At 39.3% G+C, this 16,867-nt stretch overlaps 3 protein-coding genes across 5 annotated transcripts; all 3 read right to left on the bottom strand.

The window, feature by feature from the left end:
* Window positions 1-180: 180 nt before the first annotated feature.
* LOC131304840 (carbonic anhydrase 2-like) lies at window positions 181-5,510 on the bottom strand. Its single transcript, XM_058332273.1, has 10 exons — window positions 5,196-5,510; window positions 4,325-4,383; window positions 3,794-3,940; window positions 3,198-3,246; window positions 2,222-2,338; window positions 1,742-1,795; window positions 1,230-1,315; window positions 879-984; window positions 600-758; window positions 181-376 (listed from the first exon to the last, which is right to left on the bottom strand). Exons 1-10 carry the CDS (start codon window positions 5,481-5,483, stop codon window positions 338-340), a joined length of 1,104 nt encoding a protein of 367 aa, XP_058188256.1. The 5' UTR covers window positions 5,484-5,510; the 3' UTR covers window positions 181-337.
* A 1,478-nt stretch (window positions 5,511-6,988) lies between these two features.
* Window positions 6,989-8,821, bottom strand: LOC131304841 (uncharacterized). Its single transcript, XM_058332274.1, has 2 exons — window positions 8,265-8,821; window positions 6,989-8,110 (listed from the first exon to the last, which is right to left on the bottom strand). Exons 1-2 carry the CDS (start codon window positions 8,507-8,509, stop codon window positions 8,032-8,034), a joined length of 324 nt encoding a protein of 107 aa, XP_058188257.1. The 5' UTR covers window positions 8,510-8,821; the 3' UTR covers window positions 6,989-8,031.
* A 547-nt stretch (window positions 8,822-9,368) lies between these two features.
* LOC131304836 (phosphoglucan phosphatase LSF1, chloroplastic) lies at window positions 9,369-16,867 on the bottom strand. Of its 3 annotated transcripts, none has more exons than XM_058332268.1 (10): window positions 16,218-16,867; window positions 15,853-15,972; window positions 14,677-15,129; window positions 14,176-14,244; window positions 12,781-12,902; window positions 12,296-12,511; window positions 11,207-11,312; window positions 10,875-10,987; window positions 10,595-10,739; window positions 9,369-10,143 (listed from the first exon to the last, which is right to left on the bottom strand). In XM_058332268.1, exons 1-10 carry the CDS (start codon window positions 16,590-16,592, stop codon window positions 10,024-10,026), a joined length of 1,839 nt encoding a protein of 612 aa, XP_058188251.1. In that variant the 5' UTR covers window positions 16,593-16,867; the 3' UTR covers window positions 9,369-10,023. The 3 variants fall into 3 exon arrangements, with proteins under 3 accessions (XP_058188251.1, XP_058188252.1, XP_058188253.1); XM_058332269.1 differs by having other exon boundaries at window positions 14,677-15,133; window positions 15,866-15,972; window positions 16,218-16,863; XM_058332270.1 differs by lacking the exon at window positions 15,853-15,972 and having other exon boundaries at window positions 14,677-15,133; window positions 16,218-16,863.

Here is a 16,867-nt window from a genome sequence, read left to right as displayed (position 1 = left end):
AATAGTTTGAGGCATGTTTTTCTCAAGCGAAAGTAATTTTTTGACTTGTTACAGTAGTATTTTGTCAACAAAGTTGATTGTATGGTGCCCAAGTTGGGTTTTTTTTTCTTAACATTTAACCCATCACGGTCATCGGATCACTTGCGTCATTTCATATTAGAAGATAGCAACACAAAAATATCGATGTCGAAAGGCTTTGCCATTATTATTATGTACTTGGAAAGCACTGAGGAAGACCTAAGTAGATTGGAATTCTGCATTACTTAAGTTGTTCATATGGACAAATATAATGGAGAGAGCCTCTCATCTCTGCAAGGATGGCCTCTAAGCATTGTCCCTAGAGCTTCCAATGCAGTACAGTTGCAACATCTTTTACCTACCAAAGAAAGAAAAGAAAATTGCAGTGTTGAAAAAGAAAATGAAAAGAAGAATTGTGTGGTGAATTCGGTATGGAAAGGTGCCATTGGTGATCTCCATTTTTATTTCTTGTAGATTTATGCTCAACTTAAATACAGAATACATTTGCAAGAGAGAGAGAGAGAGAGGTTAGGAGACAAATTAAAACAAGGGATCACCGACGATAGATTGATGTTTCATACAGAGAGGGGGGGAGAAAGGCCAAACTCGAGCCCCCATAGCTCGAAAGATCCCTTCACGAAATCGTAGTAACCGCCTTTCAATGCGAGAGTTTTCTTCACCAACCCATCTCTCACAAATGGATAAGTTAGCAGGTTTCCGAGCGATACATTCACCGCCTCCTGCATCACATTTTTACATACATCAAAAATCGAGGATGGTTGCCGTTGCTGAACCATACCACATAATTCCGGCTTTAAGAAACTTATCAATTGGTTCGAGATGGGGTGCCAAAAACTAACCTTTTCACAGGTAGCACATAGTTCTGGGAGTGGCGCATCCCCACATTCTGCTTTAACCTTGGCCTTAGCAGGTAAACCGATTTTGACCCAGTCCTCAATGAAATCACTGCATATTTCAAACAGCCAAAGAGGAAGAAATTACAAGTGCATCTTCGAGATGTCAATCTAAGGTCAATCAGAAAACAAAAAGCGTTTTCGCTTTTGAGGCGAAACTGTCTAAAGAGATGGAAGTGGCTTTCCTTATTCACAAAACAGTACATCTACCGATACAAGTTAGTATTTATCCAGGATGAATCCAGTACATCGAACAACATTGCATTCATCCCGGAGAGATACGAATGCAGTGCTTACGTAGAGGAGGTGCCGTCGAATGTGAATGACATAAGCCCCTTTATCCCACCGCAGCTGCTATGCCCAATTACCACAATGTTCTCTACCTGTGGATCAATTCATCACAACTTTTCCCAATTACTTCCACATTTGTGTACTCGTAAATCACTCCTGTTCGCTATATGTTACACCGAGTAAAAGGGTATATCATCTGGTGACAATATTATCTAGCGATGATTACTGAAAAACGTCAATTTTGTGGCTTCAAATCTTACGGGGCGAACAAAGACGATGATTGAACAACACAAATTTTGTACTCATCAGTCAGTGCAGAATGATTTAAGGCATTTTGAAGTTACTTCACTTTAATCAAACAAGCCACTATCTCACCATTAATTCTAGGTCAATTTTCTATATGGATTTGTACTTTGCGTATCATTTTCCAAGTATATAACACCAAGCATGCGTAAGTTGGCCTGGACGCCTGAGAGGCTGAGATATCAAAAAAGAAAATGGAAAAAAAAAAAGTTCACCTTGAGATGAAGAACAGCGTACTCGACGGCTGCACCAACTCCAGAGTACTTAACCTGTTGCACCATACAGAAAGAAAAAGAAAAAGAAAAAGAAAAGAAAAGAAAAGACAAGAAAAACCCATTTCGATAAATTCACAAGTAATCCAGCTACTAATGTTTAAAAAAATAAATAAAATTATTGTAGTAATTCATGGAATTCAACTACAAATACCTCCAAGTATATAGGAGAAGGGCAATGTAGTACTTCGGATTGGTACTGTGCTGTGAGGTGCACGCACCTTCGAGCTGTCGGATCGTGTATCCGACGATCGAGAGCCGACGGTTTAGATCTCATCTTGGCAACCAATGATCGAGAGCCGTTCATTGCCGAGATGAGATCTGAGCCGTCAGATACACGATCCAAAAGCTCAGAGGTACGCAACACGGTGCTACGTACACCACTGCACAGCACCGTCCCTGTAGTTTTTGGTAAGAAGTTACCTTGTCATAAGGAGGGACCATGTTGGCAACGTTCCGGACCACAAAAGCCTCCCCGGGTTGGAAATCCAGTACGTGCGACGGGCAGACCCGCGAATCCGAGCACGCAAACACCATAAACTGCGCGCCGCATGCTAATTCATCACTCAACGATGCGATACACAACCTATGTATAATTTCACAGTACGCACGTATACTCCAAAATCTCGATCGTCCATCTAGACAATTAGTAATAGTTTGGATTTGTCGATAGTGTTATAATGGACGGCTGAAATCTGGACGGTCCGATTAGTGTCAAGACGCGTCATTTGCTTAGATAAGTGCTCCTGACGCTCTAGAGACATTCGTCCGGGGTTGATATGAGACTCAATCTGTGGTGATAGGGATAGGAGTGGGCATCATATCGTGTCATCTCATGTCAGAATTCTTTCAATCCAAACCCGACTTGTTTAGCTTTCCGTGTTGTCGTGTCATATTCGTGTTTCGTATTAGAAATAGCGGACCTTAACCCGCTAAGTTCGTGTCCGGTTCGTGTCGTGTTATCGTGTCCTTTCATAAATCCTGCGTCGTGTTCACATTCGTGTCAAAATTCTCTCAATCCTAACCCGACCTGTTTAGCTCTTTTATTATTGTGTCTTGTCATATTCGTGTACCGTGTCAGAAATAGCTAATCCTGACCCTCTAATTTTGTGTCAGGTCGGAAATTCCCACCTCTAAATAGAAACCCTTGGAGCACTCTTAATATTTTTCCTACGCGCACAAAATATCCTAAACTGTTATTAGTAGTATTCCATAATTAATGTACCATTTTCTATAGGATTTTGATTTTCGCGCTCCATTTTTTAATGACAACGCTCCATTTTGCTCATGAAGTTATTGGTAACTTCACGTAAAAAGTAAAACGCGAAAATCAATTTCCATTTCTATAACCCAAATTTATTTTTGAGGAAGAATCAATGATAGCCATTCAATCACGTACTTTGGGGCTTTGGCCTTTGGCCAGTTCGGCATGTAAAACTGGATTTTTCCTGCAAAAATTAGAGTTTATTTATTCGTAAGAAAATCATGTTTTCCAAATATAAAAACGACACATTTATTAGTCGATATATACATAAGAGAGATCCCGCAAGCTTTTTGCGTCTGACAGCCAGAGATTAGAAGTCTGCACGCGAAAAGCATGCGGAATCCGTCACTAGAAGTGCCGTGTGTGTATACACACATTCATGCATAGTCCGTTTCAAACGAGGACCACAACATTTTAGTTAAAATGTAGAGCTCTTCATTTCTCCCATTTTCTGATCGAATTTTGATGATCCAAGCCGCTCAATGTGATCAAAATATGATTTTAAGGAAACTAAATTCAACAACAAAAAAAGATCGGGAAGGACTTCATCCGAATAATTTTTTATTAAACGGTTCAATAAAAAACTGCTTAAATCAAGTCATTTCTGGTCATTTTTTTTGCTGATTTCTCTAGTACCCTTAAAATCACATTTTGATTACATTGAGTAGCTCGGATCATCGAAATTCGATCGGGAAAAAGAAGAAACGGGGAGGAGTAAAAGATTTGCTCACTCATATTTCTCTCTCTTGAAGTAAATGAAGCCGTTTTTGACCCTCTCAACCGGGTTAAAAGAATCCTTGGTGGCCCCAGCGGTTGTCAGTTCGGCTGTTATTTGCTGGATCTTTGCCGCTGCTACTGGTGCAAGCTCACCCTTCACACTGTCCATAAAAATTACATCCAAAAATTTATGATTTCTTCAACCCAATGGAAACAATATTTGGGGCCATCTATTGATTTTTTTCGTCGATAGAAACACTTTGGACGCAGATCCAGATATAGATGCGTCCATAGCAGTCCAATGTACGTGTATGAATTTTACGTGTGCTATGTGAGGCCCACGTGCATGCATCGAACAATTTTGGACATATTTGTGTCCAAATCTGTGTTCGAAAATCTATGTCCAAAGATGTATTGGTTTAATTTCATTGGACTCGTGAGGAAAACGAATTTGAATTACCAATGCGACAAAATTTCTAGAGTCGTCACTAGTGGCCAATAAAAAATGAATATATTCCATGTATGGCTCATGAGAGGCAAGTCACCTGAGAAGTTTCTTGAGTCCTACAATGGCCTCCTCGTATGAACTCCCCATATCTTCTCTCTGCAAATCAACAAACAATAATCTATAGATACTATTAAATAGGTGTCAATATAAAAACTAAAAACGCCCCCGGAGACATCCATAACGAAATCCTCCATCATCCATAACGAAATCCTCCATACTACAGTAACAAACTCCCGAGTCACAAGCATTGCTTTTGCTTTCCTATCATTTGGGTTTGACTTTTCTTTTCTTTACTTTTCTCTCTCTTTTGCTTTTTCTTGTTTATCGATCGTGATCATTCTCATGGAACCTCACAATATATTCGACGATATGTGTAAATAATATATTTGACATTAATGCCTAGTTTCCCGAGTTCATGTTTCAACGATGTGTATGTACAACCAAATATGATTACAAAACATATATATGAATGCAACATATATATTTGACAATGCCTAGTTTTCCCTAATTTTTGTGGAAATTTGATGGGGTGTAATGTAATGGACAAATATCTATAGTTCTACTAATAACAAAAAGCTCGAAAAAACCTCAACGCGGGAGGGTTGAGGGCTTAGAAACAACATAGAAAAATTCCGTTTTTATTTTATTTTCCAAATTATAACTGTATGTCCAGTCCAGCTATCATATGGGCGATATGCATATACTATTAATACAAGTACGTGTACATATTCACAAGAGCGAAATCAAGATCGATCTTCATCCGTGAGACAAGAACTTGTCAAAGTTTGTATATTCCTTGCTAATTATATATATAATGCACCAAATGTAATAGTTAATTCTGTTCTTATAAAATGCCTCAACACAGCTCCGCATAAAATGCAAGAGGGAGAGAGAGGATGGTAATATACCCTAGAGGGGGTGACAATGGGGGCAGCGGTAGCGAAAACGGGTTTGCTTCGGATGAGAACCGGGGGAGGAGGAGAGGCGGTAGAGTTAAGCCTAGCGGTTATAACTGGAGGTCGGAATACGGCGGTGTTGGTGGTGGCTCTCTGGTGGAGGAGAGAGAATTGGGATAGAGGAGAGAGAGAGGTACTGAGGCACGAGCCGTTGGTCGACATTGGCACCAATGGGCTACAGACTTGGCTTGGCTTTATAAGGAGTAGTTTATAAAAATGGGATATTATCATGCCACTCATTCAAAATCCCCTCACAACCCCATCCCATAAATGCATGCAGTGACGGAGTCAGAATTTTTTATAATGAGATCGAAAATTTGAACTATGTGTAATTCATGAACGAAACTTTTGATTTGTTTTGAGGAACGAACAAACTAGCACTACCTTTGCGAATTTTGTGGATAGAGATTCTAGCTTGACTCCTTTTTGTACAAAACACTTATATGGACTGGGGCAAAAATAAATTTTAAAGTGGGGTCAAATTAATAAAAATTGGGTAAAAATTATACCTATCTCTATGAAAATTTGATAGTCAGTAGGATCGACTGCCTACCCTTGTCTCTATGTCCCTCCGCCACTGAATGCATGAGATAATGAAAGCGAAAGCTTGAGAAACCTGAGCTTCTTCTTCGCTTGCCATGCAGATCGATTAGGTCTTTTTTTATTTTATATTTTGTGGAGAAACCTAAAGTGTTTCATTTTTCTTTATCACTCGGTATCCGGCCGGTTTGGATTGACTAAGTTGGGGGACCAATTTCACCGTCATCTACTAGCAGATCCAATTAAAATTGAGGTAAAACCGTGTATGCATGGACTGCCCAACAAGGAATCGATCGCATAAACGCAGATGGTTTGGCCAAATGAACATGAGAAATCAAATACTTTGTATGAGGCGAATGTGTTCGAATCTCGCAGAAGTCAAACATTCCAAATCTTGGGACCACCGGAGGTTTTGTCTGGTTGTTAATTTCAAAGTCCCGAAACTAGTCGAGGTGTATACATGCAAGTTAATCCAGACATTTGATTATAAAAAAAAAAAAGAAAGAAAAAGAAAAGGAATTGATAGCACACTGATGATAGTCGAACTCGATCAAATCCCAAGCCAAAGACTTTATTGTTAACACATGCTACCATTTTAAAAAAATAAAATAAAATAAAAGACTTTATTGTGGCAAATAGGTCACAATCTATGCATGCATGTTACAAGGAAAAGTGGCCCGATGCATGCAATAATTTTTCCCCACGTCCCTAAAGCGGTCAGATGCATGCATTTAATCTATTTTACCGGCGCTTTTAATTCTCGCCCTGCAAATTTTAATAGTTTTTGATATATTTTAAAGATGTTTTCACATTCGCACTCACGCATGCGCACACAAATTAGACGTAAATCTAAACATCGAGATTATTAGTTATATAAAGATTTTTTTTTTTGTTTTTTACCATTCATCTACACCAGCCTATTTATATATCGATTATCTTAAAAGACCAAATTAGCTGCATAATGTCGTGGAAAAATTGTTTGACAAATCTGAGAATGTACTATATTGCTAACATTAAAAAAAAAAAAAAAAACTGCTTAAATTCGCTATTAAATCAAGAAAACAAATGTCTTACAAAAAGGGTGAGATTTTCTTAGATATGACATGGTTCTCTACCTTTCCTTAATCTAGTTTTTTTTTATAACCGAGGAACAGCTCTATAGCCGAGCCACAATTGGACCCAACTGCTCAACCCAAACCTCGGGGCAAATTAGCGTAGCCACACCAGTCACGACCCCCCACTAATTACTATCAGGATACTCACCTGGTGGGGAAACGAACCCCTGATCAAGGGGAGTACTTTCAAAGTCAGTCATTCGTCCTTACCACTGGAGCAACCCTTGGGTGTGTTTCCTTAATCTAGTTGTTCTATTTGTGGCACTAAAATTCTAAAGAGAAATTCTATGTACACCATTTTAAACAAAACTTGATCAGGACACAACTGTGTCTCGATCGTTCGATGCACATGAGTCCACAGTCAGATACAATTGTATCTGGAATTGTGTTTCAAAGTCGTGCGTAGACTTTTGGAATTCAAAAAATCTGCAACCCAAAAACTCTTAATCATTAATCAAGGTGGAGATGGGAGATGAATGGATACAAGAAAATGGTGGACAATATTGAAAGTGGAAGTGATGGGTGATTGGAGGATGGGTGATGGGCATGCAACTGATGAGAGAGATGGATAATGAAGATAAGGCTTTATCTCTAGGACATGGTTCTAGGTTGTAGTGTGGAAGTGAATGGATCAAAACTTTCATCACTCTATCTCTTCTCAAACCAGTAACAATTATAGTATTTTTTTTTTTTTTTTTGCCTTCTGGTCTGACAACAAGATCTTTGGAGTGGTCTGAGATGGGAATGAGACTGATGGGACTTTTCTAGCTATCTTGTGAGCCCTAGCAACATCAGAAAACTATTACTATGTGTTGTTTTGCACCGTCTCGTAGTGTTCCGGGACTTTTTTTTAAATATGCATTTGAGTGGATTCCACCAAAAAGTGTATGTCTCAAACCTCGATCATACCTCAATGGCACCATGTGTGTTGTAGCAAGGGCCAGAAACCTAGTTATGTGACGGTGCTCCAAAAGCAATAGTAATCGCTCGCTGTCTACCCCAAGTCTCACTCTTTCTCATCGTCTCTTCATGTGCTGTTAGCCTGCGCACTATAGTTTCATGCTGCTGGACTTTTCAACAAAGTGCGAAACTTATAATCTTGCAAATCAACAGTTCTTTCGTACTAGGTTGAATTACACCGGCTTTACTTCTGCTAACATTTTTTTCTCTATCCAGTGGCATGTTTCAAGAGAAATGCTCTTTTTTTTTTCCCTAAAATAAAGAACGTACCATATGATCAATAACAACAACATTTGTACGGAGTATTTGTTATTATGTGAGTAAAGAATCCATTTCCTATCACGCATACGTTGAAATGCATAGTGATCTGCAAATTCCAGATCGATCATCGCATAAAATCACTTACCCCAGGCTCTTCAACAGGGTCGGAATTGAAATTAAAAAACCATCGAGAAGATACTGTTCTACCATCTTTTGTCTCAGCTGAAACCGGAAAACAATGGATTTGCTCAGTGAAACAGATTGCTGGATCCCTGCACGTACAGACTCACACAAGTAGATAGAGATGGAAGGCAGGGGGTGCTTATGACTACGATAAATGGTTAGAAATCTTGGAATTTTATGAGTGAAGCAAACTCGGAATGTGAACATTGTTTTGCCATCATGTTGACATTTTCTAGTGCAGATTTCGTCTAATTTTACTATGTTACGGTTATCAACCCACGCGTGAACATGAGACCCTCGTCAATGGTAAAACGTTGATGCGAGCAAATACGTGTGGTATGACACATTGGATGATACCGCAAATAATGATACTGCAATCATATGTTTTTTTACTAGGAATTCTAGTTTTATGGAGGAATTCCACTCTCCCCCATGGAAATACAAAAAACTATACTTACACACAATTATACAAACATACACCATTTTGTGGGCTCCACACACTCTGCACCTCGAAGTGTGTGACACTAGGGCTGCAAACGATCCGAGCCGCTCGCGAGCGGCTCGGAGCTCGGCTCGATAACGGCTCGGCTCGGCTCGGTTCGAGACAAAAACGAACGAGCTCGAGTTAGTCGAAACTCGGCTCGAATTGGCTCGCGAGCTCGATTATATTATATATATTTATATATATATATATATATATTTTTACATATTTATATTTATTTTTATATATATTTATATATATTTGTTTCATAAACGAGCCGAGCTCGAGCTCTGTAAATACTTCTCGAGCCGCGCTCGAGCTCGAGTTCTGCAGCTCGTCACGAGCTCGAGCCGAGCTCGAGCCAACTAAATTTTTGGCGAGCCGAGCTTGAACACTCTAAAACTCGGCTCGGCTCGGCTCGTTTGCAGCCCTAGTTACACACAAAACATGTGAATAGCAAAACTTGAGGGAAGCATCTTTTGTGTGTGTGTGTGCGTGTGTTGAAGGACATTTGGGCGTGTCAACATTCTTGTGCCATTTTGACCACATACCCACTATCTTTTCCCTTTGTGTTAGCATTGTTGATTTATGCTTTTTCAGATGAATACCATTGCTCAAGAGGCAACCAAAATGCCCAATAACATGAGTAAAATGCTTAACATTCCTTATCTGGTAAATATAAAACAAAAGAAATTAGATAAATACAGAACAACAGCTATTTTCCGATACTCAAGGCAGGTAAGAAACAAGAAAAAATGAAGAAAAAAAGAAAAGAAAAAGTATAGTCGTTGCTCAAGCTATGACCTTCTTATTCGAGCCACGATTCGCCCTTAAAATACCATGCCGTGGCGCCTAGTTCTACAGTGCAGAATATAAAGAACCAAACCAAATGCATATAGAACATCCATACTCAGTGAACGCATTTGCTGAGACTTATTACGTTCTGTTTTCCTCCTCTTGCCTTGCAGATAGTAACGTCATCAATTCCGACAAATTTTGCTACTAAACGTAGAAGTATGAGCTTATACTTGGAAGGTTCCATGCCTTGATAAGCTTATTTTGCAGATGAAGAATCACAGTATGCTCATTCTCTCTCTCTATCTCTCATCGACGACGCATTGAAGTGTCTAACACGGATACCATGTTCTACCTTTCGTAGACAATTTCTAACTTAAAAGCCAGGACTCAGGAGGGTACCACGTACTTCAATTACCACTCAGCCAAATAGAACTATGCTCAACTACTTGGGGGCTAGTCTAATTGGACAGACAGAGAATGCAACACATCGAGCTGCTTTTGCCAGCATAAACCGCTCATTTTCTGTAAGTGGCCTCTCGATCACCTTTACAATATTTGCATCCTGAAACATGGCAATGTGGAACGAAATCGTCAACAATGATGATAGATGATCTTGATGGATACTACAGACAATGGAATTTCATCAAAGAAGATTTGAATTATTCCCCAAAATGAATTCCAGTTTCAACCCCAAGGGGTTTGGTCGAGTAGGCATGAGGTAGCAATCAAAGGGCTTGCCCCCAATGGGTCGCAAGGTCGAATCTGACGAATGCCAAACATTCCAAACCTTGAGGCCACTAGAGGTTTGCCCAGTTGTTAACTTCAAGGCCCCGGGATTAGTCGAGGGGCGCACAAGCTGGCCCGGGCACCCGGTTATCAAAAAAAATTTGAATTCCAGTTTCATGTCGATATTTGATACCTTGACATTACTGTCATTCTTTGGTAGAGGGAAAACATAGACATTTTTCGATAGTTCAAAAGGACAAGAAGTTTCAAAAAGGAAACACACTTGCCTTCTTTTGTTGTTGGATGGAAGGCTTCACACTGGCAGTGTCACCAACCACAATTAAGTTGTTGACGTTCCCCCTGTCATCCCTTTCTGTGGGCGAAGTTGTTGAATGCCTCCATTGCCCATTAGTGATAAACTTATAGTAGTACCTGAAGGTGATAACTTATTACTTCTAAACTTATCGATGTGGGGAGAAGACATAAGATTACTACAGGTCCAATCACAAGCATCAAAATGTCACAAGACTAGTCAGATCTAAGAAACAGAGAGGGGAAGAAACTTACTTCCCTTGTGAAAGTCTAACTTCAACTTCGTATCTTGGGCCACCCTTGTGAACAGCTTTCATTGGATCTTTCCAGTTTCCAGTGAAATCTCCGACCAAATAAACTTCCTCTCCCTGAATTGAAAGACAAAAATGAGAAAATAGCACCATCAAAGCTGATTAGTCCAAAGATGTGAATCAGTTAACGAAAAGTATTGGCAAAAAGCTTAAACGATTCAAAATCCCTTCGCATTTGTGTTCCGAGTCATTAAATTGACAAATTTTCACTAAAGTTTTAAGTGTATCTAAAATATGATACAAAAGAGACAAACAAAGGTTTAAATAATGATTTACTTCTTGCCCATTCCACACAAAAGTCACGGCATGGGTTGGAGGTCCTTCATGTTTGCCCTGTTCCGCCATTGCTATAAGATCCCATGTTGCCCAGGCAATTGCTGGTCTGCATTGAAATTCCAGCAACTCCTTTTAGAGTTATTACCAAGGAAAATGCATCATGAGCCTGAATATATAGTATCTTTCCAGCTTAAGATGTGTGCCAATAGTAATACGTAAAAATGTAGTGATCTTTCAAGATTTAAAACGGTGCAACATAGACCAGTTAATGCACAAGACCCAAATTTAGGTAGAGGCCATAAATACAGCGGCCTTTGATCGAAAAAGAGCTATGGCTCCACAAGAGCCTACTACATTTTATTAGCATAGTGAAACCAAAGTATCTAGGATTTCCGGCTTGTTCTGCTTTACAAGTGGCTGAATTGCACTCAGTTCTGCATATTTTCCCAGAACAACGGAAGACAATACCATATGTGAATGAAGATATCAGTCTGCCAATGTTAGGAAAACAGACACACACACACACAAGAACTATGTACCAATTGCCAACTACAAACACTGTGATGCACTAGTTAAAGCATCCAACTCCAAACCAGTTGACTAAGAGTGGAGAGGCCGCCCAGGCTCATATACTAGTTTTGGAGGAGATAATTAACCAATGTGGGACAAATCCCAACACTCCCCCGCACGTGCAACCCCAGACTCGCACGTGGAGAGGTAAACAAATGATCCATAACACTTGGATCACAACAGGGGGGAACAAATTCTCCGAAACCCTAGCTCTGATACCATGTTAAAGCATCTAACTCAAACCAATTGGCTAAGAGTGGAGAGGCCGCCCAGGCTCATATACTAGTTTTGGAGGAGATAATTAACCAATGTGGGACAAATCCCAACACTGATGCTAGTCAACGGCGTTCTGAAAGAGATATTTCTAGTCATTGCTTACATACTGTATCTCAAAAAAAAACATGGGAGATATTAACAATTGCTCCTAATGCTACTATGCTGAGAAGTGGGAAAACATTTGTGAGTTCAAGCAGATCGACCAAATGAGATATGCAAGGGTAAAGCAGTCAATGGAAGAACCTGTCAGGCTTGCAAGAATGTAAGCCGGTGACATAATTGTAGGCAACATGAAGGGAGGTATCTGTCATCCAGTGGAGGTATGCAATTACACAAGCAGGGGATCGATCAAACCCAGTGGTGCAAGTGATGTAAACCCGATGGTTCTTCTTCAGCAGACGTAGAAGAAGACCCACACAAAATGGAAGTTTCTTCCTCATATCAAATGAATCTACCTCCCTGCAAACAAAATTAAAACTTAATGTTAAGTTTCATATTATGGCAGTGGTGAGCAATGTTTCAAAAGTTTCAATAGAGATCCTAGTCATATATGCCTCAATACATAGGATTGTATAAAACTGCTGGTGCTAGATATAGCCAAAGTGTCATTCATATGTCCTGGATAAGAAGGTGGACAATTTTGAGAGAACTCAGGATAGAAAACCCAATCAAAAGTTGAGAAAATTATATTCTAGTTCCTTCTAACACCAAGAATACGTTTCAAATACCTTATAGGATAATTAATCATAAGGATGTTAAACCCTTGGCACGATTCATTTATTGATTTGGAATTAATTCCCCAATTTTCTGCTTCGACACCACTCTGGAAATTCAGCACAGCAGTGACTCCCTGGTGCAGACATTCAATGACTGTTGTAAGCAAGGCAATTACAAGAAAGAAAAAAAAAAAAACTAGATTCTTGAAGGAAAAAGGTCAAGGGCATCAACAGAGCAAATAAAAACATGTAGACATAAACAAACCAAAATAACTCCAATAGTCCTAGTAAATGCATATTAAAGGGACTAATTAAATTCATCCTACACTAGAATAGAACTTTATTGATAGAATTTGTTCAAATTACTAGCATCTGTTCTGATTAAACTTTTCTCCTTGGGTTAAAGAAATGTGACATCCATGAAAGGATAAACATGATAGGCTCCTCAAAAGAACTTTCCCACCCGAACAAGAGCATACAAACTTTATGCTGTAAAACAGATACAAGCAGTGGTTTTGAAATATTTGTGTAGATATAAATATATAAGTCTGGAACACAAAGATATTTCCTGTGCTAGATACTTATATGCACAGACAAACTATACTGGCCTTAAAAAAAAACTGAACTTGCACACTGCAGAGTGCACAGTCAGAGTCTCAGACAAGAGGAGTCCCTATGTTACTAGGGAACTCTACTACCCTAGCGAATTACGTTTTGGTGCGAACGTTCCAAAACATAGTACACTACCGTTCCAAAACGGTAAATTTAGCGATCCAAAGCGATCCCCTTAGTTTTCCCCAAAATGTCAACTTATAAAGGTGAAAATAGAGAGAAAATGGAATTTCAGTGGGAGAAAGTGTAAAAAGTTCAGTCTTTATACTCCTTGAAATGTGTTTTGTATGAATAATTTGACAATGTTTAGTTGCACTGGATGTTTATCGCTTGGAAGGGTAAGTTCTAGTTTTGTTATCTATAGAAGCCTACCCGTAGCGCATCACAATTTAAGCATGTGGCGTACCGCATTCCTGTTTCTCATACCGGAACGATCCGCATTCCAAGTAACATAGAAGAGGACACATTAACAAACTACGGATTAAGCTGCAAACAGAATAAAATATACTGTTCTAGTTTTCTAGTTGGAAAGTTTAGTATTGCAGAGATGATTAGTAGACTAGTTGTCACAATCAGGTCTAAACCATCTTACACTCCTTTCAGTTCCCCAGAAAGCATAATGAAAAAGTTCCATCAAAACATCTCTTTCACAGTGCACATACATCATTTATGTACCCTACTACAAGTTGTTAGATAGGAATAGGAATAATTAAGCACGAGGAAAGTTATAGGTTTACAAAACAAGAGTTAACAGAAATGGACAATACTGATAAAGATTGGCATATAAATCCTCACCGCATTTGACAAAGTCTCTACATCAGCTCCATTTTGTATACATGATCCCACATATATCTGCTCCGTAATCTAAACAAAATGGGAAAAAAAGAATTAAAGGGATCATGACTGTGATTTTGAATGCTCTAGAACCACTTGTGTGAAACAAGATCGCCAAGGAAGCTGAGAAAATGTTCCAATGCAGCGACTACAATGTTTGAAACTAAACCTTGATTCATGTTCTCCCCAATTCTTTCAAAACCATAGCAAAGATCCATTAAAGGGAGAAACCGAACAAACCACTTTTAAGAAGCAAAAGTACAAGACAGTAATATGACCGTGTCCATAACTTTGGTTTTAAAGATGTGGTGGTGGTTGGGTGAAGAATTGTGGGGGGAGAGTACTGTGTGACCATGACTGAATAAATTAAAAGAAGACAATCAGTATTGATCAATTTTTGTTACCACCGTGATTTGGCAAAAACTCAATGCAAGTATAGAGCAAAAAAAATCCATATCACACCTTACTGTAGTGCATACCAAGAGAGTGATTGTAGTACAGCTCCCCTTTTGAGCGATCCAGTGCCTTGGTATATTCATCCAATGGGAAGCTCCCATGGGCCCATTCAGCATCTCCAGTGTCTTCATCCGAGAAAAAGGTTACAAGTTGGCTAAGGGGTGCAGCCATTGTGCTTTTTTGCACTTGTGGATTAACATGTCCGTTTTGACTGCTCAACTTCCATCCTTGAGGTGTTAAAAACTTCGATGAAAATACTACAAATCCAGAATTCCCACTGCCCTCAGTAGATGTTCGCAAGTTGGACGGCAGTACAGTTTTATCCCAAGTGGCAATAGGAACGCGGCCTCTATTAAACAAAATATCACGATCATTGATAAGATGCAGTTGTTGAATAGGAAACGGAGAGAAGGGTCTCTCAAGGACAAGGCTACAAGGTCCAGATTTCTCTTTCGTTATCTTCCTGCACAACAAAGATGTATAGGTTGATAATCTAAGTCAAGAAACTTAACTAAATGCAAAAAACCTGAAGGAAAAGGCTGGGAAATAAAATGTTTAGATCTCACTTCCAGCAGGGAAGAAGTTGATCTTCCATAAAATTTGATAATAGAAAAGCAGTCCCTAAGTGGTTTCACTGATATGTTCTTTGTAAAATGTTATTGTCGCATCAAAATTAATAAATATAGCTATAGAAGCTACACAATTACATGAAGTACAAGCTAATTTGCTATAAAGATTGATCACCCTAAGGAGGAGTATAAGATACTCCAGAACTGGAAACACCTTGAAACTTATATGGCTGTAATCTGTCAATATAGAAATCAAGTATATCGCATTTTTCTATATACTCACTTAGCTGCATCAGGTATATCGTGAATTTCTATGTAACCTTTATGCATCAAGAAAATCATGAAATAAACTGATTGCTTTTGTCTAGTAAGTGGCTCCTAGACATATATCGCCAAGCATAGTCATGCAGTGTAGCTTCATCGCTATGACTATAAGATGGCTTATACTCTTAAGGTTTAGACTAAAGCTAACATTTTGAAGTGGTACACGTTTGATTCCCAATGGTCAGGTTACATCTCAAATGCAGCAAAATATAGGTTTAGTACCATTGACACCCATTCCCGTAAACACAAAATGATGTTCAAAGAGTGTGAGACGATTATGGAAAGAAACGTGCATTCCATACTCTGTATCACCAAAGTCTTTGATCTCAATAAGCTTTCCACCAGATGATTCACTCGCCTTCTTCAATGTGTCACCCACCATAATTATCCTCAACTTCTCCGCATTACCCTGCATTACTCTACTGATTAGGTCCCCTTTGGTCTGAATTTTCATTTCGGGATTTTGGTTCGTCTTTTATGATTTTTTTATTGAATTGGGTTAAGTTTTTCACATTAATCATTCATCATAACCATATAATTCTAAAAAGTAAAAATTTTATGACCAAAAGCAAAATAAAAGTTCACTAAAAACGAAAAAGTTTGAAACAACACATAAGTACTTATTTGAATGAATTGAGCTCATTAACTAATTACCCCTTTCTTGAGCGAATGAACGAAGACCTTGCCATCAACAGAGAGTGCAAACCGAATACCGAGAGGCTTCTCGAGTGTAACCATGTACTCGTTCAGATTCATCTTGAACGTCGAATTACCCGAAGAAGAAGAAGAAGAAGAAGAAGAAGAAGACATCGCCAGAATCCTAGATATCCTCCCATTGAATCGACACTTGCCCGCACAACCCACCATTGATCTTCCATTTTTCGAGCCTAAAAAATCTTTCCAGCCCAAAAAAGAAGAGGACACACTAGTAACTGCCTTGGCGAATTTCTCGGTCGATGAAAAGCGGCTTCTTGGAAATGGAGAATATTGGTCCAGAGCTGCGAAATTGGGTATCTGGAGTGAGGACATTGGAGAAAAATCGGGGATGTAACCTGAATAATGCCCGAAAGTCCTTAGAGGTTTTTCTTGGGTTAAAAACAAACAGTCTGGCTTGGTGGGTATACTTTGCGCTCAACTTTCGTGATCGGAAAATTGGGCGAGTGAACGGAGCGGGATTCGAGCTGGTCCGGTCACCGGGGGGTAGCCTGTGTTCAGTGTGTATATGGATGATTGAAGAAGAAGAGAAGCCACAGAGTGTCAGTAAGAAAACAGCGCCATGTGGACCCACTTGCACGTGGATCGCG

Source organism: Rhododendron vialii, chromosome 10a (assembly GCF_030253575.1).
Source record: "Rhododendron vialii isolate Sample 1 chromosome 10a, ASM3025357v1".
Taxonomy (NCBI): Eukaryota; Viridiplantae; Streptophyta; class Magnoliopsida; order Ericales; family Ericaceae; genus Rhododendron; species Rhododendron vialii.
This window is presented reverse-complemented; position numbering and strand designations above follow the sequence as displayed.

Coding starts and splice junctions, on each gene's coding strand:
- LOC131304841 (XM_058332274.1), bottom strand. CDS start 8,509: ATGTTCACATTCCGAGTTTGCTTCACTCATAAAATTCCAAGATTTCTA. Junction 8,111..8,264: donor ACCCTGTTGAAGAGCCTGGG/GTAAGTGATTTT, acceptor TCTTTATTTTAG/GGAAAAAAAAAAGAGCATTT.
- LOC131304840 (XM_058332273.1), bottom strand. CDS start 5,483: ATGAGTGGCATGATAATATCCCATTTTTATAAACTACTCCTTATAAAG. Junction 1,316..1,741: donor ACGCTGTTCTTCATCTCAAG/GTGAACTTTTTT, acceptor ATTGATCCACAG/GTAGAGAACATTGTGGTAAT. Junction 985..1,229: donor TTCGACGGCACCTCCTCTAC/GTAAGCACTGCA, acceptor TGAAATATGCAG/TGATTTCATTGAGGACTGGG.
- LOC131304836 (XM_058332268.1), bottom strand. CDS start 16,592: ATGTCCTCACTCCAGATACCCAATTTCGCAGCTCTGGACCAATATTCT. Junction 10,988..11,206: donor TTGTGTGGAATGGGCAAGAA/GTAAATCATTAT, acceptor CTTTCAATTCAG/GGAGAGGAAGTTTATTTGGT. Junction 10,144..10,594: donor CCATCCAACAACAAAAGAAG/GCAAGTGTGTTT, acceptor GCCATGTTTCAG/GATGCAAATATTGTAAAGGT.